This window comes from Heterodontus francisci, chromosome 30 (genome assembly GCF_036365525.1).
Source record: "Heterodontus francisci isolate sHetFra1 chromosome 30, sHetFra1.hap1, whole genome shotgun sequence".
Lineage (NCBI taxonomy): Eukaryota > Metazoa > Chordata > Chondrichthyes > Heterodontiformes > Heterodontidae > Heterodontus > Heterodontus francisci.
The window spans coordinates 40,862,853-40,884,596 of NC_090400.1; the positions used below are offsets into that span (position 1 = coordinate 40,862,853).

General features: G+C 44.8%; 1 protein-coding gene across 1 annotated transcript in view; it reads right to left on the reverse strand.

Moving 5' to 3' along the window:
• Positions 1 to 21,744, reverse strand: part of sez6b (seizure related 6 homolog b) — a 487,030-nt gene that overhangs the window by 292,594 nt on the left and 172,692 nt on the right. Inside the window, exon 3 of the mRNA XM_068009887.1 lies at positions 816 to 1,008. Within this exon, the coding sequence (XP_067865988.1) occupies positions 816 to 1,008 (193 nt within the window). The remainder of the gene's footprint in view (positions 1 to 815; positions 1,009 to 21,744) is intronic.

Sequence of the window (21,744 nt, forward strand, 5' to 3'; positions counted from 1 at the left end):
AAGGCCGTTGTTGGCCTATCCTGCTCCCGGGAGAATCAGAACTGACAATCCCAGCGTTGGGTTCCGCAGTAGCTTCTGCCACCCTGATTCCCGAGACCCTCCCCCCCCCACCCACTGCCCACCACGAAACCCACTGTTGGGAGGAAAACAAGTTCCAGCCCAGAGTTTCTATGTTCAATATTTCTAGCAAACTTCTCCTATTGGGATGCCTAAGCATTGTAAGCAGAGAAAGCTTTTCCCATCTTCTACGACAAATAATGAATAGAAAAAAAATCTTTCCTCATTTGTTGTTGTAATTATCACAGTGGACACTCATCACTCACCATCTTTTGCATTACTCATATATACTGTAGTCACCTTAGGCTCCTGTAATTAACATTAAATTTTTGCTTTATCACCTACCCACTTCTGAAGACAATGGAATGGGAAAAAACAAACAGTATAAAAGAGCACTAAATATTTATTTTCTATCTTAACTTTCTAAATAGATAAGATGTAAACATTCATTGTTGACACAAACGAGTCTTTTGCAAAGATATTTTACATTCGGTTTCTTTAAGAGCTCAGTTTGAGCTAATGGGAAGGTAGTGATATTGTGTATGATTAGCACAGGTGAGTCTCTTACACAAACATCAGTGATAAATATCTACGTAAGCCCACTCTATTGGATGTAAATTTTCAATTGTGCAAGATCTAGCAAGCTAGTGCTCTTTTTTAAGTAAAGTCTCTTGCTTTCAGATTTGATAAAATACTCAGGCACAAAATACTGGCATTGCTTTTGTCCCATCATTCCACCCCAGTGTGTAAGCACTTACCTTGATAATGGAATTGGAATGAGCCTGGATTTCCAAGTTGAATGCTTTGGAAATGTATAGAAACTCGATTGCTTGGACTGCGAATCACCTGCCCCTTCATTAAAATCGACTCGTTAGCAAGAACTGTTGGTTCATCTCCATCGAGCCCTTCAATTGTTAGCATCTCTCCTTCAGACAGGCTGATGTTCTTGACCTACACAGAGATTGTTTGGAAGACATAGTTACAAAACGACCAATTACCAACGTGTTTTGGCGTGAGCAAAGCAGAGTGGGTATGGGAGCAGCAACAGAAGTCCTATGCTTTGAAGCTTATAAATTCTGTCTTGGAGTATTACATATATTTAACTCTATCAAGAAATTTATGTATAGATGTTAAACTTAGCAGCCCTTCAAGTTAAATGTAAATTTAATGATCCAGTTCACCTGGCATCGAGTTGCATCATAAATAAACATTGGTTGCAAATTAGGGCTATAATATTGTAATTCTATCTTTGGTTCATGTAAGAGCTGTACTGTCATAACAGATTGTTCTAGCCCACTTCACTCAAGTGTCAGAATGGCATTTGAACAAATCACCAGTTCAGAATGAATCATGAATATTGTGTAGCACTGGGGGACAGCAGTAGGAAAGGAAAACTGAAAACAGGGAGTACATAACTACTGACAGTACACCCCTTTCGAAATCAAGTTACAGAATACAATTTCCCCATCAATTTTTATCTTGTGATACCCCCATCTCCTGGTCTCTAATTCATGGGCGTTGGTTACCTAAAGCTCTGCCTTAATTGATTTTTTTCCCTTCTCAACCATGTGAATCAGAAGAGGTTCCCCTCCCTGAATCAGTTAGGTTTTTACAATTCTGGTGCCAGATTCATCAAATTTAAATCTTTGTCTGATCGGATTTAAACTCATGGCATCTGGGTTGCTACTTCAGCATCATAATCAATAGGCTACTGTGCCACGCTGAAAGGATCCCCTCTTCGAGGGGCAGACATTGCCTCTAGTAAACCAATACAAACCCAGCAACACAGAACTAAACGAACACACACAATTTTCTGCAAACTTGCAAATGTTAAGGACAGCTATTGCTTTCCACAGTGCAGTACCAGTCTAATTATGGGTGAATGACATTTTAATTAGTAACAGAGTGTTTTATTATAATTTTAATGGTAATATGATTTTAATGCTTTTATTTGTCTTCTATGATTTTTCTTACCTTGCTAACAGGGTCCTTGTGGTTAAATGTGTTTTTAGTTTTAGAGATACAGCACTGAAACAGGCCCTTCGGCCCACCGAGTCTGTGCTGACCATCAACCATCCATTTATACTAATCCTACACTAATTCCATGTTCCTACCACATCCCCACCTGTCCCCTACATTTTCCCCACCACCTACCTATACTAGGGGCAATTGCTAATGGCCAATTTACCTATCAACCTGCAAGTCTTTGGCATGTGGGAGGAAACCGGAGCACCCAGAGGAAACCCACGCAGACACAGGGAGAACTTGCAAACTCCACACAGGCAGTACCCGGAATTGAACCCAGGTCGCTGGAGCTGTGAGGCTGCGGTGCTAACCACTGCGCCGCCCCAAACTGGTGTTCCTGTATGTAATTAATTGCCTGATGGTAACAAAATGAATAGAAGAAAATATTCATATACGAAGAAAATAACAGGATTGCCATGAAATCTTCCTGTTTAGGTTTTTAAAATGTACCAGGTTAATGGGGAAATATTTCAGGATTAAGATGTTGAATTACTGTAAAATAACCAAACTATTAATGTCACCAATGCCTCTGCATATCTGTGGCTACATGGTTCTGTTAGAAACAAATTGATTCATTGGCTAAATACAGAGTCAAAATGTTTATAAATCTAAAATGAATAATTTGCATTAAAAAGTAAACCATCTAACTCTTACTTCCTGTGTTAACTATTAAAAGATGTGATCTGGATGGATAAAAACTGTTCCTGCAGGCTCCTTTACAGAGTGCCACAATTACTGTATACAGAAACATGGACACTGTACAGCTGACATCTCAAAGCCCTGGAGAGATATCACTAGCGGTGCCTCTGCAAGATCCTGCAAATTCAGTGGCAGGACAGGTGCTCCAATATCAGCGTCCTCTCTTGGGCCAACATCCCCAGTATCGAGACACTGGTCATGGCTGGTCAGTTACATTGGGCAGGCCACATCATCCACATGCCTGACACAAGACTCCCAAAACAAGCTTTCTACTCTGAGCTCCGTCATGGCAAGAGGCTACCAGGAGGACAGAGGAAACGTTACAAGGATGTCCTTAAAGCCTCCCTGAAGAAATGGGATATCTCCACTGATTCGTGGGAATCTCTTGCCCGAGAACGCACAAAATGTAGAAGAAACATCCGCGAAGGTGCCAACCAGTTAAAACAACATCGACATGCCCAGGCAGCGACCAAGTGCAAACAGCAGAAAGAGTGTTCAGAAATTTGAGCATCCCATTCACTTGCCTCACTACCCACCCCACTTGTAGCAGGGTGTGCAGATCCAGAATTGGACTATTCAGTCACGTAAGGACCCACAACCCTGGAGTGGAAGAAAGTCATCCTCATTCCCGAGAGACTGCCCAAGAAGAGGAGAGGATCATTGCTGCTCACGATTGTCGTGGAGTCTTCCTGTGTAGACTGAGTTCTATGCAGCTCGTGTTTGGTTTTTTTTGGAGATAGTCCCTGATTTGAAATTGAGATTAAAGGTTTCCAGATTCTTGGGAGTCAAACACAGGTTGCACAAACAAACAGCCTTGTGACTGAGAAAGAAACAGTAATTTTTTCAACCTAGGACATGTAATCGGGGGCTTAGGTTTTCAGTTTGACCAGAGGACTTTGGAGAGCAGTTGTCTAAAGAGACTGCAAAAGCTGCAAAGCTGGCTAAAGTTTCCCAGAGCTGCTGAACTGAACCTGTTTTCTGCGAGCTACCCTTTGGAAAATACAAGTTGCTTTCACTGTTTCCGGTGCCTTAGAGAGTTACGAAGGGCAGGGCCAGTGAAACTACACCACCAGAACTGTTGTGAGAAAAACCACCAAGTTCTAGGAGAGTACGCAGCTTTGGTGGAGATGGTATCGGTGGGATTTGGATTGCAGGGAAACTGCCATCAAGTGGAAACCAGTGTTTGCAACTTGGGAGACAGAGATCTATTTAAAAAGTTCAAAAATCTGAAGGATTTTGTGAAGGATCGGCATCAACCTGCCAATAAGACTGGCAAAGGACTTGTGAGATACATCCTTATAGTATCTGATAGTTAACATGTAACCTTTAAGATATACTTACACCAATTGTGTTTAAACTGTTAGTTCATGTTTATTTCATGTTGGTTTTGGTTTGAGTGTTAAAGTAACATGTATAAAGTGAAATCTTATCAGTTTGGTTTTTGTTTCCTAAATTGGGGTCCATTAGTGCATTTGCTTTTTTTTGGTTTGTTGGTGGTCTCCATGGGGATCCGAACAAAATTGGGGGCTCATCCAGGATGGGTTCCATGATCAGGCTGTGAAACTGATTCACTTGAATTTTCCAAAGTTTAAACAACCAAGATTTTGCATTTACTTTGGCTGCAGTCAGTGGGAAATCAACATGAGTACCTTTGATGCTCAGGCCTTTGTGGAGCTTCATTGGATTAATGCGGGAGGCCGAGGTCAGAAAGATCAGAGAATTAAAATGACAGGCGACTGGAAGCTTGGGGGTCATGCTTGAGGACTGAACAGAGGCATTCCACAAAGCAGTCACCCAATTGGCATTTGGTCTCCCTAATATACAGCAGACCACATCATGAGTAGTGCATAGTATATATTAAATTGAAAGAGATACAAGTGAATCAGTGCATCATCTGGAGGGAGTGTCTGTGGCCTTGGACAGTGGAAGGGAGGAGGTAAAAAGGTAGGTGTTGCATATTGTGCTCTTCTGTGGGAAGGTGCAGCAGGAAGGGGAGGGGATGTTGGGGTGATTGAGGAGTGGACCAGGGCATTGCGGAGGGTATGGTCAATTTGAAGGACTGAAAGGGGAGGGGAGGGTAAGAGGTGTTCAGTGGTGGCATCATGCTGGAGTTAGCAGAAATGGCAGAGGATGATCTGTTGAATATGGAGGTTGGTGGAGTGGAAGGCAAGGAAAAGAGGAATCCCGTTGTGATTCTGGGAGGGAGCGAAGGGGTGAGAGCAGAAGTGTGGGAAATGGAACGGACATGGTACTCCTAGTTCCAATGAAGGGGCATCGACCTGAAACATTAGCTCTGTTTCTCTCTCTAAAGATGCTGCCAGCATTTCCAGTTTTTATTTCATATTCCAGCATCCACAGTATTTTGCTCTTGTGCAAGTTTCAGCCACGGCTCATTCAAGGATCTGCGCAGATATGATGCATAGGAAATTCAGGTGCCTGTACCCCTCCCACTCATCACCACTCCACCACAATCACCCCATCAAAGAGAGCTGGGACAGAGTATAACATGACAAAGTAGAAACACTGACTAGGTCCTACAAATTATTTTGATTACTTAGGTCACATCTAGCAACAGCTCTGTATTACAACCATCAACCTTTCACAGCTTTAATTCAAAGACGATGCAGCTTCTAATTTAGACTTTTTAATTTATTAAGGAATGTATATTTTTGGTAATACTGCCAAAGACCTTGCACTGACCATAATGACCAAGATCTATTTCACTGCCCTTCTCCTTACTACTACTTTAGGCTAGAGGGATTCAATGCATTAATCATTTCATATTTAAGCAATGCAATCTGGTACATTGCTCATAACTCTGACCTTTACAGGATTATATTTCTGCTTTTGCAGCTGAACCAGAATCTGCTTTATGTTTTATATGGGTAAATGCTACATCAAGTAAATTCTGAAGGCAAAGCAGTTATTAACCCATTCCCCAGGAACTAACCGACAACAGTCTAGAAATGACTAATATTAGCAGAAAAACCTTCAAAGTATTTCGATGAGTTTTCTTTATCCATTTTAATGGCAGCATTAACGATTTAAAATAAACAGGCACATTGAGATAGCGGATGAAGGAATGTTATGTGAACACAGCAAGAGTTCCTTCGCGAATATCCCCATCAATAATTCAGAGGCCACTATCTTCCTTTCCTGCATTCTTTGGTGTTAGTTAGCTTGAAATTAGGATTTTTCAGCAGAACTCCATCCCAGGTAGCTACGCATCTGCTGGTAGGTCTGTTGTCACAAGCATTTTGGTGTCTGACTGGACAGAATTATTGATCTTGAAATAATGTTCGTGCCTAGCTTAGGAACAAACCTCTTTTGGTACAGCTCTGAAATTACAGCCTCTGGGGTATAAGTTCATCTTGGGCAGGAGTGAAATCGGGTAATAATAACTCGAATTAAAATTAGGTGGGTGAAGAAGAGGCTACTGAGTCGTAACCGCCTGTTATGTACTAATGCCGAAACCAAATTCGTAGCCCTCAATGTTTCCACAACTGTAATACACCACTTGTATTCAGACCTGCACCCAAAATCAACGTCTGAGCATTTAAGAGGCATCTTATCCTTTTAGTGAAACTATACTGTGGGGCAAGTTTAACCGACCGGATAAAAGGGGAGAATTGTGCCTGTGACAATGGGGAAGAAAAGCATGGCAGCTGCCAGCCTTCCCTGTAAGTGGTTTTAAACCTGACGCATAGCCAATGGAGTCCTTTGCATACCATTGTAAAACCTTAAACTTATTTGAATTGCATTAGTGCTCATTTACACTTGTATGTACTATGTGCTTTGGCATGTCTGCATTTTGATAACAAAAAGTCCTTCAGCTTCATTTCGTACAAGAATGAGAGGCAATCAAATATAATGTTCTTTTTATCCTGCTAATTGCAAATCAAAGTCCTCTAAACTTCCCACCATAGTCGAGTTTCCAATTACCAGCAAAAATACAATCTGGTCAACTGGTAATACAAGCGGCCTGCATTCTGGCAGTTTTAGCTGCTGCAGAATTTTGTTGAGCCGTTATTAGAGTGAAACTATCATCTTCTCTTGCCTGCTTTGCAACCTCTCACACATTGGCAATCCGGACACCAGTGTCTTCAATAATTTTATGTTTCCTAGGTTGCAGTTATACGATCACTTTCGGGTCAATTTGAAGCACTGAAAAATTTAGATCAATAATCTAACTCCGTATTGAGGATTGCAAACCCTATCAGGGATTTCAAAGAACAAAGAACAGTACAGCACAGGAACAGGCCATTCGGCCCTCCAAGCCTGCCTAAACTAAAACCTTCTGCACTTCCGGGGTCCATATCCCTCTATTCCCATCCTATTCATGTATTTGTCAAGATGCCTCTTAAACGTCTCTATGGTACCTGCTTCCACCACCTCCCCCGGCAACAAGGTCCAGGCACTCACCACCCTCTGTGTAAAGAACTTGCCTCGCACATCCCCTCTAAACTTTGCCCCTCTCACCTTAAACCTATGTCCTCTAGTAACTGACTCTTCCACCCTGGGAAAAAGCTTCTGACTATCCACTCTGTCCATGCCGCTCATAACTTTGTAAACCTCTATCATGTCGCCCCTCCAGCTCCGTTGTTCCAGTGAAAACAATCTGACTTTATCCAACCTCTCCTCATAGCTAATGCCCTCCAGACCAGGCAACATCCTGGTCAACCTCCTCTGTACCCTCTCCAAAGCCTTCATGTCCTTCTAGTAGTGTGGCGACCAGAATTGCACGCAATATTCTAAGTGTGGCCTAACTAAAGTTCTGTACAGCTGCAGCATGACTTGCCAATTTTTATACTCTATGCCCCGACCGATGAAGGCAAGCATGCCGTATGCCTTCTTGACTAGCTTATCCACCTGCGTTGCCACTTTCAGTGACCTGTGGACCTGTACGCCAAGATCTCTCTGCCTGTCAATACTCCTAAGGGTTCTGCCATTTACTGTATACTTCCCACCTGCATTAGACCTTCCAAAATGCATTACCTCACATTTGTCCGGATTAAACTCCATCTGCCATTTCCCCGCCCAAGTCTCCAACCGAACTATATCCTACTGTATCCTCTGACAATCCTCATCACTATCCGCAACTCCACCAACCTTTGTGTCGTCCGCAAACTTACTAATCAGACCAGAAATTCAGTTTTTCAGTTTGCAGACAACAGGAAAACTCAGGCGTCGCAGGGTCTGAGGGTACATAGGAATGTTGGATGAAGGTCCAATACTGCAACTCAGCAATGGAATATATAGATGGAGTTGTCCATCTTTGTACATATAATCCTGTACAGCTAAGATTCCTTTAGGTTTTCACTTTCAGTGCTGGTTTAGTCTGATGTAATTGTGCTTGCATGAATGTATGTCCATCATCCTGAACATGAATCAAATCAGTTTTGTGATTGTTGAAGAATTCAAAAGATCTAAATAGCAGTATAACTCTGGACCACAAGCTGGCCTCAGATTGCCTTATGCGGTACAATTGAAGGCTTGTACTTTTGAAAAATTCTATCAAAGGTAAAGATCCGCTTGGTACAATAATTGTTGTTCAGCAACCTATTGAGTCACTAGAATATGTATAAGTAGCAACCTAATGAGTAAGAATGGGCAGTTCATTATGTCAAATGATAAATGCTGCGGTCTTGGAGGTCATCCCGTTCCAGCCACATATAATACTGGGTATGGGGTAGTATAGCAGTTATGGTAAATGAATAGAAACCTAAACTTTGTGGCTATGGAAAGTTGTGAAACTGAATTCATTAAATCTGGTCATTTGTGAGCTACCATCAGAAAAAGTGGCTCTGAAAATTGCTAGATTGTTGCACAAGCCCAGCTCATCTACTGCTGTCCTATAGTTCTTAGCCACCTGTTTTCCACCCTGTCTAATTTTCCTGCCAGAGAGGCAGATTTTAATTGAAATGAGCCAAACATGTTATATTTCTGGTCGTGATTGGCAACCAAACTGATCAACTTTATTTCACAAATTCAACTCCCATTTACAATTATAAACAAGGCCTCAAGTGAGCTACTTGCAGTTGTTGACATTGACAGTTTTGCTTACCGGATGTGAAACGTTTTTTTATCTTTCAGCTGGCAGGCGATTATTGTTACTGCGGCATGTTCCTTAAACTGTGATTTTCAGGTACCAGATTAAAAAAAAACTCAAATCCCAGTGCTGAAATTTTTCTTTCAACTATATTATTTATTCCATTCCCTGCTTAATCACTGCTAAATTTGGGCAAGAGGTGCAGGGGAAATGTGAGGAAGAACTTTTTTGTGTAGTGGGTGGTAATGACCTGGAACTGGCTGCACACAGGAGTGGTGGAAGCGGAGACAAAATTACTTCAAAAAGGAAATTGATGACTACTTGAAGGAAATAAACTTGCAGGGCTACAGGGATTGAGTGGGGGAGTGGGACTGTCTGGGTAGCTCTGCGGAGAGCCAACATGGACTTGATGGGCCTTCTGTGCCATAAATGACTATGACTGTAAATATTCGTTCGTTATTTCTTATGCTTTACATTTCTTGATTGAGGCTACTCATTTTCCTACAACAGACTTCCTGTTGAGAATTACTGATAAGTATTTGAACTGAAGACTAATCGGGTACCGATCATCAAAAAAATCACTCGTATTTACTGAAAAATTTATTTTGTCCTCAAATGCTCAAGTTCAAATGTTATTTATATCAAGAGACTTACAATTTTATCCCTTTTGGGCTCAGAGTGCACAAAGTTCTTCCATTTTTATAAACAACACCAATACTCCTTATAGAAATGTCACATGGGATTTTTTTTCCAATTAAATTAAAAATAATTATTTATCTCCCTGCTCTCCGACGTCCTATCTGGTATTACTAATGTTATCTTTAGGAACTATGCCATGTTTGCCCATTATGAATTCTGGAACTTGTTTGCCAGATGTAACTTCTCTGCAGGTATTGCAGATGATGCGTATATGTGGAATCTGCATCATTTCACTTTTAATACAGTTATTCCCTAACACAGTGTTGCATTTCAAATGATGGAAATAAAAATAAAATGCATCGAAAATGAAAAAGTTTCAGATTTTCGTGTAAAATATCTGACAGAGACAGATGTCCTTTTTTGCCTTTTCACATCCATAATTTTTGTGTACTCACCCCCATTGTTCCAATTCCTAATATAAAGCACTATTTTACACAAAAGTTAGACATCGATAGGAACATCCTGTGTCCACATGGAAAAGGAAAAAAGAAAAAAGTTCCTACATAAGTAAATCCCGCATGGTCTGGCGAGAAGATTAAGCAACAGTAACTCCATTGACAGAATAGTAATCAAGGTATTTACATAGCACCTTTAATGTAGAAAATATGCTAAGGTTTGAGGGGGGGGGGGGGGGGAGGGGAGAGGGGTGTGAGGAAGTGTGAAAAAGTAAGCAAAATATTTAAAACAAATCTAGAATTGAATGCTGCTTCGTGTTGCAAGTGTTTAAAAAAAGATCTGCATTTATATAGCACCTTTCATGACCTCAGGGCAACCCAAAGTGCTTTACAGTCAATGAATTACTTTTGAAATGTAGTAACTGTTGTAACATAGGAAATGCAGCAGCCAAATTGCGCACTGCAAGCTCCAACAGCAGCATTGTGATAATGACCAGGTAATTTGTTTCAGTGATACAGTCATAGAGTTATAGAGTTATACAGCACAGAAACAGGCCCTTCGGCCCATCGTGTCTGTGCCGACGGACCATCAAGCACAACAACTATTCTAGTCCCATTTTCCACGATGTTGACTGTGGGATAAATATATAGTCAGGACAGGGGGGAAATCTCCCCTGCTCTTCAAAATAATGCCATGGGATCGTCTATGTCCACCTGACAAGGCCTCGCTTTCGAGGTTCATACAAAAGACAGCACCTCTAACAATGTAGCACTTCCTCAGTTGAGCATCAGCCTAGAATTTTGTACTCAAATCCCGAGGTAAGGCTTGAACCCAGGACCTTCTGACTCAAAGGTGAGATTGCTACTAACTGAGCCACAGCTGATAATTACTAGGAAAGGCACCTGAAAGCTTAGTGGAAAAAATTGGGTTTAAAAAATGTTTTTAAACTGGAGAGGAAAAAGAGTGAACGGTGTGGAATAGGGGTTTACAGAGGATGGCTCAGCAAGCAGATCCCAGTGGATCAAAGTTCCATTATTAACGGCGAGATGAAGGAAGAAGGAAATATACATAAGGCCAGAATTGGAGGAATAAAAGGTGAGGAGCAAATCCAAGGCTGGAGAACGTTGCACAGTTAGGGTGGGTTGTGGATATGGAGGGGTTTGATGACAAGCATAAAGATTTTGCCTTCAGTATTTGAGAAGCAGGGTGCCAATCCAGGTCACCAAAGATCTATTGGATAAATGGGACTAATTGTGGCTAGGTTGTGGTGTTGAGTTTTCAACGAATTGAAGGTAATGAAGACTGGAGAATGAGGAAACAGTATAGTGCAGTGCGGGTGGGGGAACAGCATGTAGATGAGGAAGAGTAGGGGACCAAGGATAGACCTTTGGAGGATTTGTGAAGTGACTATGTAGGGGGCAAGAGGAGAAACCATGGCTGAAGGTACACAGGTTGCATTTGGACTGGTATCAATGGAATCATGATTTTGGTCTCTGGTTTGGGACAACAGAGGAATCATTCATATGGAGCCTTTCACAACCTCAGGTTGTCCCAAACACTTTATAGTCAATGAAGAAATTTTGAAGTGTAGTCAGTCTTGTAATGTGGGAAATGCAGCAGCCAATATGTGCACAGCATGATCCTACTAAAAGCAATAAGATAGGGCTGAATTTTTCTGAGCTCCAGACATCAGGCTCCATGGTGGAGGGGGCCGGAAGATTGCAGTGGCCCGCCACGGAGCCCAATGCAGGATTGCCGGGCCCGATCTTCCCAACGGTGGGGAAGCTCCGTGATAGCACATCTGCTGCTCTGTGGTGGGACCCGGATTTCAATATCGAAATCAACGATTTAAATACAGTTAAATGGAAGCCAGAGCGATCTCACCAAGCGGTTCTGGGTCCATTTGACATGTGGGGTAAGCTGGTGCCACTGAGATGGGGAAGGGGGGAGCTCTGCATTTGTAGTGTGGTATGGGGAGAGGAAGGGGTCAACTCTGCATTGTCAGTGTAGTGGGGGGGGGGGGTGCAAGGGTTGAACTCTGCACAGGCCAGTTTGGGTGGTGAAAGGAGTCAACTCTGCACTTAGTGCAGTTGGGATGGAAAAGGGGTAATCAGGGCTCTTCTGGTGTACTTGGGGGGGGGGGGGTGGCGGTGGGCAGTGGGCCAAACTTTATTTTTTGTTGTAGTTGTGGGGAAGGGGATGGGGGTCAACTTTGATCTGTCAATGCAGGCCTGGCAGCCTTTTAAAAATGGCGCCAGCGCCCAAGCAGAAACAGGCTGCACGTGCTAGATCGCGGCGGCATGGTGGAACGTGGCCCGCACATGCGGACCGCCATTTCTTCCACCTGCTACCACTCCTGGCGGCGGGAAAATAAAATCCAGCTCATAATGTTTTATCAGTGATGTTTGTTGAGGGATAAATATTGGCCAGGACACGTGGGAGAACTCCTCTGCTCTTCTTTGAAATAATGCCATTGGATCTTTTACATCCACCTGAGGAATCAGACGAGGCCATAGTTTAACATCTCAACTGAAGGTCTGCACCTCTGACAGTGCAGCAGTCCCTCAGTACTGCACTGAAGTAACAGCATACATTATGTGCTCAAGTCTCTGGAGTGGGACTTAAACCCACAACATTCTGACAGAGAGGAGAGTGCTACCAACTGAACCAAGGCTATCAATTAAGCAGGAAGGTATGGTCAAAAATACAAATGCTACAAGAACAACTTGTATTTATATAGTGCCTTTAATGTAGTAAAGTGTCCCAAGGCGCTTCACAGGAACTTTACCAACAAAATTTGACACCAGGCCAGTGAAGAAGATATTAGGTGAGATAACTAAAATCTTGGACAATGAGGTAGGTTTTAAGGACCATCTTAAAGGAGGGAAGAGAGGTTGGGAAGCAGAGAGGTTTAGGGAGGGAATTCCAGAGATTAGGGCCTTGGAAGCTGAAGACCCGGCTACCAATGGTGGAGCAATTAACATTGGGATGCATAAGAGACCAGAATTGGAGAAGTGCAGATATCTCAGAGGATTGTAGGGTTGGAGGAGAGGTGGGAGGCCATGGAGGGATACGAAAACAAGGATGAGGATTTTAAAATTGAGTCATTGCTTAACTGGGCGCCAATTTAGGTCAGCAAACACAGAGGTGATGGGTGAATGGGACTTGATGTGAATTAGGGCATTGGCAGCAGACTTTCAAATGACCTCAAATTTAGGGAACTGTCAGAAAGCGACAAGAAGGAATAATTCATCCCAATCACAGTCAAAGATCATGACTTGGACTAGGATGGTCTTGATGCTGTGACTTGAACAATGGGATTCAAATAGGAGTTATGGCAGAGATGGTATAGATCCAGGAGGCAGTGACACATCTGAGGACATTAGCGAGGAAAGGGATAAAACAGAAAATGCTGGAAATACTCAGGTCAGGCAGCATCTGTGGTGTTAGCAGTTAACAGGAGTTAACATTTCAGGTCAATGATCTTTCACCAGAACTGGGGAAAAGAGAGGAAAGGGAGGTTGGAGATGAAAACAGTAACTTCTCGTCTCCCCAGATGTAACTATTTCCATCTTTATAAAAATGTCCTTTTATTTCGAACAATGTCATCTTTCACAATGTTGATCAGAACTATTGGGTTCTCTTAACAAGGAGAGATCCTTCCACTAAATTGCCGCACATATAAGAGGAAATCAAAGGGCAGCAGCATATGAGTACAAGTCCGGTGTGAGCTGCAATGGTGTTGTCTTTTTGAGTAGACTGCATTTCTCAAAGAGCTGTCGGACAAATCTCAAAGCTCTTTTTCTCTTTTAGCTCGATGACCTCTTTAGTCAGCCTTGGTAGTGGAAGAATCTTACTGCTCAATTTAGTTGAGCTCCCAACGTCGGGCTACGTGGCAGGGGGTCTGTGGCAGGGGGTGCCGGAAGATCGCTGAGGCAGTGGCCTGCCACAGAGCCCAATGCTGGGATTGCTGTGCCCGATCTTCCCGGTGGGAGTGAGACTCCGTGGCTAGCCCCCGCCGCTCGGCGATGGGACCCGACTTTACATATGCCAACAGCCTCTCTGCATACATTATTATGCAACCCTGTGCGATTCAAGCAACAGGTTATGATCTTCAGCTGGACGTACGGCACTCATGTGCCTTCACTTTCACGTCCCAGAAAAGCTGGCGCCACCGAGGCCGGAGTCCTCAGAGCCTGTGAGGTTGGTAAGTACAGTCCTGCTCCTTTGTTCTTTGCGAAGCTGAATTAATTCGCCTGATGGGATCTGAACTCTGCATCCATGAAGGAGAGGGACCCTGTACCCTTGTTCCATAAACAAGGTTCTGTCCTCGTGACTGGCTGGGGGGGGGGGAGTGTAGGGGGCTCACCCTGCATTCGGGCAAAAATGTTTGGGGAGGGGGAGAACAATAGAAGTGGATGAGCCCTTTATGTGGAGTGGAGGGCACAAATGTAAATGTTGTACTCTCCTGTTGCTGGTTCTCCAATGCAGGCAACATGGAATGATGTTACAGTGGTCAGGCTGGCTCGCTCTCATTTGAAGCTAAGACGGGCAATGTCACACCATACCATACAGCTAATGCCGGAACACAGCTGAAACAAGAATTTACAGAACTCTCTGCCCAGATAGGTGCCAATGACCTTGTGAAGGAACTGAGTTGAGCTCAATCATAGAGATGGGGATGGTCCACCCTGTCTTTCTGGATCCTCATGCCGTGATGGGGCCTATCCATCAGAGACAGGACCAAAAGGTCCATGTGGAAGCTCCCAGTTGCGAGCAGCAGCAGCCACCAAGGCTTATTGTAGCCCAGAGACTCCAGTGGGTCTACAGGACTCGGATGACATACCTGCAGATGTCATAGCGCCAATGTCAGAGACAACTACAGATGTCCAGAGAGGTGGCGATACATCTCTGCACACTGCTGAATAATAACCTGTAGCCACTGGGCTTTGATGGTCAGCCTATGCCTGTGGCCCTCAAAGTGATAGTGGCTCTAAACACCTACACCTCCGCATCCTTCTAGGGATCAACCGGCAACTTGCATGGAGTCTCGCAATCAGCAGTGCACTGCTGTATCAGGGAGGTCACTGATGCCTTGTACAGGAGGGCCAGCGACTATGTGCACTTCAGAACGAACCCTGAGAGTCAGCCCAAGAGGGACATTGGATTTGGGGCCATTGCGGGATTCCCACAGGTGCAAGGGGTCATCGACTGCACACATGTGGCCTTAAAGGCTTCAACTGAACAACGAGCTGCATATCTCAACAAAAAATGCTTCCACTCGCTCAACGTGCAGCTAGTATGCAACCACAGGAAGAACTTCCTGTAAGTGTGTGCCCGCTTCCGAGGCAGCTGCCACGACTCTTTCATCCTGAGCCAGTCCCAGGTGCCACTGCTGTTCACTCCACTGGCTCATATTCAGGGTGGACTCTTGGGGATAAGGGCTACCCCTTGCTGACATGGCTCCTGACACTAGTGAGGAACCCAGTAGCGATGCAGAAGAGAGATACAACGCCTGCCTCAGCTCCACCTGAGCTACCATTAAGCAGGCCACTGGCATGCTGAAGATCAGCTTGCGCTGCCTCGACAGATCGGATTGAGCCGTACAGTACGCACCAGACAGGGTTTTGCGCATCATTGCTGTATGCTGCGTTCTGCACAACATCGCAGTACGGTGGGGGGTGGGGGGGGGGGGGGGGAGGCCTTGTGGATGATGAGGTACAGGAGCAGGAGACATCCTTTGATGATGAGGCCACAGAGGACATCCTGTAGCAACTGGTCATGGGAGCACAGAGAGCATTGATGGAGGGCAGACATGGCGAGAATCGAGCAAGGCATACAAGACAACGCCTGATCATTGAGCGCTTCCACAATCCATGAAGTGTAACATACACTCCTCAGACCACATACCACTGTCCTGCATCTCGTCTGAAGTCTTCTGCCTCTGTAACATTTATCTTTCTAGCACGATTGGCAGCAGCTGACTAAGCCATTGCCCATGTGACTGCAGCTGTGCAGGGTCACATCATGAATATCGGCATGGCAATGATGTTATTCCTTACACTGGCAGTCCTATCAGTCTAATGATGTAATGGGAGGACACATAATCGGTACATGGAGTCATACGTTCTTCACGCAGGAAAGACTACACTTGTCAGAAAAACACATTTACTGATATTGTGTATTACATAGCTGTCTCACCCGTGAATACCCATATGTGTCAAGGTGTCTTTTTATATTGTTTGCGGGTGCTTCTTCATAGTGTGGCCTCTGCGCTAGCAGTAGGACTGGAGGCAGGCTGATGACAAGGACACCCCTTGGCCTGGGATAACTTTGGCAGTTGTCCTCTGTTGGCCTGAGGCCTGGAGGATCCCAAATGCCTGAGGGTCTCCTGCACCAGTGCAGGGCTCTCCTCAGGCATCATGGCTGCTGCAGCTGGACTTACCAGCGGAGGGGCTGAGGGGCCGGTGTCCACATTAGAATCACTGAGGGGGGACCTCAGGTGTGGTGCACATATTCCCCTCCTCCTTCTCAAGGATCGTAGGAACATCCCTGCTTTCCAGAGAAGGACCAGCAGCTGAAACACTCTCCAGGCCCCTGATCCCTCTCTTACCTTGCCACTGCTGCGTCTGATGGCCAAGGCGAGTGTTTTCAGGTCTGCGCGTACCAGTGGAATTTGGCTCTCCATGAGGGTCTCCATCCTCTCCATGGATGAAGGCATGTGCTCATATGCCTGGGACATGGCAGCTGTCACAGCCGGGATGGACTCCCCATCGTCCGCTCAAAGCTGCTCATGGCCTGTGGCATTTCTGCCAGATATTGCCTTACCTCTCCATGTGGCTCCAGCATGCCCTGTGCTGTCAACACCAGAGGCTCATCATCAGCCTGGGGCTCAGCATGGGCCTGGACACCCACAGTCCTCCAACTGTCAGGGCCTCGGCTGTCTCAGCCACAGCCAGCTACACCGCACGTGTGTGGTGCTCTCACCAGCTTGTGAGCCAGTACCTAATACCAATTGATTACCCACCACGGTGAGTGTATCTGTGCTGGTGGAAGGTGCAGGAGTGTCATGGAACAGTGCATCCTCTGAGCTTGTCTCTTCCTCAGAGGTGATCATGTCTGCAGGGCCTCCAGGGCCGACTTGGAGCGTCACCCTGCAAGATACAATGTGAAGAACATACCATTTATGGTATAAATGTCGCTATGGTGACAGCATAGTATCTGCATATGAAAGGCAATTAGAAATCGTTATCACTCTGTTCACCCAGGACCCCAAGCTCCATGTCTGAAATAGCATGTGCGCCCTGGCTCCCAGCTAGCTCCAGCTCCTCTTCTTTGGCTTGAGTGAGTGGCTTCAGGTCTGGCACTCTGGCACCGGTCCTGCACGCCTGCCTACTATTGTGGGCCCTCTGCCTTGAAGAGCAAGGATGCAGATATTGAACATTTCCAAACATCAACATCACAGTTGTAACCAGATGGGTGCTTCAACCAGGGCTGGGGGATGCTTTGGTATATGGACTCACCCTGCCATGGGTGTGACATGCTCTGAGGTATAAACGAGGGTGACTTGATGCACATATGTACCATCAATCCTCCCTGACCTCCATGTTTTTGACATGGCAGTGGTACCCATGTGGCATACCATGTAGGGACACCCAGGTCACACCGAGCTGTGCCATTTACCTTTGCCGAGTGCATGAGATCATTGACTCTCTTGCTGCACTGGACCCAGTCTCTCTGGATGACCCCAAAGCAGCATACCTTCTCTGTGATCTCCATTAGGCTTGCTTGGTCAGGTGGGAGGACCTCTTCTTGCCATATCTGAGGAAAAGGGACCTCCTGCCATTCCCTTGCTGTCTGGAAGAGAGTGAGCAGGGCGGCATTGCTAAACCACAGGGCCACCCGCCCTCAGATGTCCATCATTGGCGCAGGGGTTCCCGGGGTGCTGCTTTTATTTTATTTATAGATACAGCACTGAAACAGGCCCTTCGGCCCACCGAGTCTGTACTGACCAACCACCCATTTTATACAAATCCTACACTAATCCCATATTCCCTACCACATCCCCACAATTCTCCTACCACCTACCGACACTAGGTGCAATTTACAATGGCCAATTTACCTATCAACCTGCAAGTCTTTGGCTGTGGGAGGAAACCAGAACACCCGGCAGAAACCCACACGGTCACAGGGAGAACTTGTAAACTCCACACAGGCAGTACCCAGAACCGAACCTGGGTAGCTGGAGCTGTGAGGCTGCGGTGCTAACCACTGTGCTGCCACTTGAGGGCTGGTGTGGTGTTGCAGACACTCCTGGCCTTTCTGCTCCAGCACGACAGCAACAATGTTGGAAGAGCTTACCTGCAGGGCTGCCTGCCTTTTAAAGATGGCACCAGCAGCTGCGCACAAGTCAGCTGATGCCGATCACAGTGTTGGTGTCGTCGCCCTAGCCATGTAATTGGGGGCGGCTGCCCGCCCGGCGCATTCAAATGATCCGCCATTTTTATCACTCACTGCCACTCCCGGCGGCAGGAAAATAAAATCCAGCCTTTAGTAGGTCTTATAGTGTATTCAGCTCCAAGATAAACCTTTGCCCAGCTGGAGAACAGATTGCACTGCAGCACGGTGTCATTTCTATGGGATTCTTTCCCTCAAAACATTTTTTCTTCAAAATATATTCAAATGTAGCTGCGCTTTGTAAAGAAATCTCAATGTGTGATCACTGACATGATGCTGTTATTATGAAATACAACAACTTGTATAAAGTAATGCTTTCAACATAGTAGAAACTCCCAAGGCACTCCACACAAGTGATTAACAAATAAAATATTTTCGCAGGTACAACTCGAGTGGCACAGCTCTCAGTTTTACAAAAATACCACTGACCCGGCTCTGCTTGGCATTTGAGTAGCATCCGGGGATTGACTGATGCAATTTAAACACATCTAGAAATTAGTGCTGCTGTAACAGCCCTTGGATAATCACAACCTCTTGTTGAGAAAGCATTGCAACACCAAATCGGTTTTTGCTTGCTGTCCTTTTCAGCAAACATTTCACTCCCCTTCCAGGGAAATTTCCGAGAAAGTGTATAAATTTAGCAGACCCCTACCCATGACTAAATGACTGCACTGTGGGCAAAATACATCACAAGAATTGCCACTGTATGTGCAGTGTTTACAGATCAGGGAATTGTACTGTACGCTTAATGAATGAACATCTTGCAGTCCATGAGGCTGTCACCTTCAACAACATAGTTTTCAGTCGTACTGTTACAAACATCGGGTTAAGGCTTTCTACAAGCCTCCCAAAAAGTGGCTTAACTACTTTGTTATGCCTAATGATTAACTATTAATATGGAAGATAGCAAAAAGAATATTCTCTGTGAAAGCACAATACTGGTAATAAGATTAATACCTAAAATTACTGACAGGAATAAATGAATTTAGTTAGATGCCTGTGAAATGGTCATAGGTCACTGACCTGAAACATTAACTCTGCTTCTCTCTCCACAGATGTTGCCAGACCTGCTGAGTATTTCCAGCATTTCTTGTTTGTGTTTCAGATTTCCAGCATTTGCAGTATTTTGCTTTTATTTAACTTGTATGAAATAATGCTTTCAACATAGTAGAAACTCCCAAGCACTTCACATAAGTGATTAACAAATAAAATTGGACGCCAAGTCACAAAAGGAGATATTAGAACAGGTGACCAAAAGCTTGATCAAAGAGGTAGTTTTAAGGAGTATCTTACAGGAAAAGAGCGATGCAGAGAGGTGGAGAGCTTTAGGGGTGTCGGCAGATGAGTTGAGGCAGGGGCGAAAACTAATGGAAAAAATCTCCCTTTGCTCGCTGTGGCAAAATTATACTTCCCATAATTTATAGAGTCATAGAGTTATACAGCACAAAAACAGGCCCATTGTGTCTGTGCCGGCCATCGAGCACTTAACTATTCGAATTCCATTTTCCAGCACTTGGCCTGTAGCCTTGTATGCTATGGAATTTCAAGTGCTCATCTAAATACTTCTTAAATGCTGTGAGGGTTCCTGCCTCTACCACCTCTTCAGGCAGTGTGTTCCAGATTCCAACCACCCTCTGAGTGAAAGAATTTTTCCTCAAATCCCCTCTAAACCTCCTGCCACTTACCTTAAATCTATGCCCCCTGGTTATTGACCCCTCCACTAAGGGAAAAAGTTTCTTCCTATCTAACCTATCAATGCTCCTCATAATTTTGTATATCCCAATCATGTCCCCCCCTCAGCCTTCTCTGCTCTAAGGAAAACAACCCGAACCTTTTCAATCCCGCTTCATAGCTGAAATGCTCCAGCCCAGGCAATATCCTGGTGAATCTCCTCTGCACCCTCTCCAGGGCAATCACATCCTTCCGATAGTGTGGTGCCCAGAAATGTATAGAGTACTCCAGCTGTGGCCTAACTAGAGTTTTATAGAGCTCCATTATAACCTCCCTGCTCTTATATTCTATGCCTTGGCTAATAAAGGCAAGTAGCCCATATGCCTTCCTAACCACCTTATCTGCCTGTGCTGCTGCCTTCAGTAATCTATGGACAAGTACACCAAGGTCCCTCTGACCCTTTGTACTTCCTAGGGTCCTACCATCCAATGTATATTCCCTTGCCTTGTTAATCCTCCCAAAATGCATCACCTCACACTTCTCAGGATTAAATTCATTTGCCACTGCTCCGCCCATCTTACCAGCCCATCTATAATCGTCCTGTAATCTAAGGCTTTCCTCCTCACGATTTATGACACCACCAATTTTCGTATCATCTGCGAACTTATTGAACATACTTCCTATATTCATGTTTAAATCATTAATGTACACTACAAACAGCAAGGGTCCCAGCACCGATCCCTGTGGTACACCACTGGTCACAGGCTTCCACTCCTCGACCATCACCCTCTGCCTCCTGCCACAAAGCCAATTTTGGATCCAATTTGCCAAATTGCCCTGGATCCCATGGGTTCTTACCTTCTTAACCAATCTCCCATGCGGGACCTTATCAAAAGCCTTACTGGAGTCCATGTAGACTACATCAACTGCTTTACCCTCATCTACACATCTAGTCACTGCCTCGAAAAATTCAATCAAGTTTGTTAGACACGATCGCCCCCCTGACAAAGCCATGCTGAATGTCCCTGATTAATCCCTGCCTCTTCAAGTGGAGATTAATCCCGTCCCACAGAATATTTTCCAATAGTTTCTCTACCACTGATGTTTAGACTCACCAGCCTGTAATTACCTGCTATCCTTCTTAAATAATGGTACCACATTCACTGTCCTCCAGTCCTCTGGTACCTCTCCTGTGGCCAGAGAGGATTTGAAAATTTGTGTCAGAGCCCCTGCTACCTCTCCTCCCTTGCCTCACATAACAGCCTGGGATACATCTCATCTGGGCCTGGGGATATATCCACTGTTAAGCCCGCTAAAACCGCTAATACTTCCTCTCTTTCAATGCTAATATGTTCAAGTATATCACAATCCCCCTCCCTGATCTCTACACCTACATCGTCCTTCTTCATAGTGAACACAGATCAATAAGTAATCATTTAAAACTTCACCAATGTCCTCCAGCTCCACACTTGCCACTTTGGTCCCTAATGGGCCCTACTCTTTCCCTGCTATCCTCTTGCCCTCCCTGGACTTGTTGATCCTACCCTTCACCTTAATGGGTACATTTTGGCTCTGAACTCTCACTATTTCCTCTTTGAATGACTCCCACTGGTCTGATGTAGACTTTCCTACAAGTAGCTGCTCCCAGTCCACTTTGGCCAGATCCTGTTTTATCATCTTGAAATCAGCCT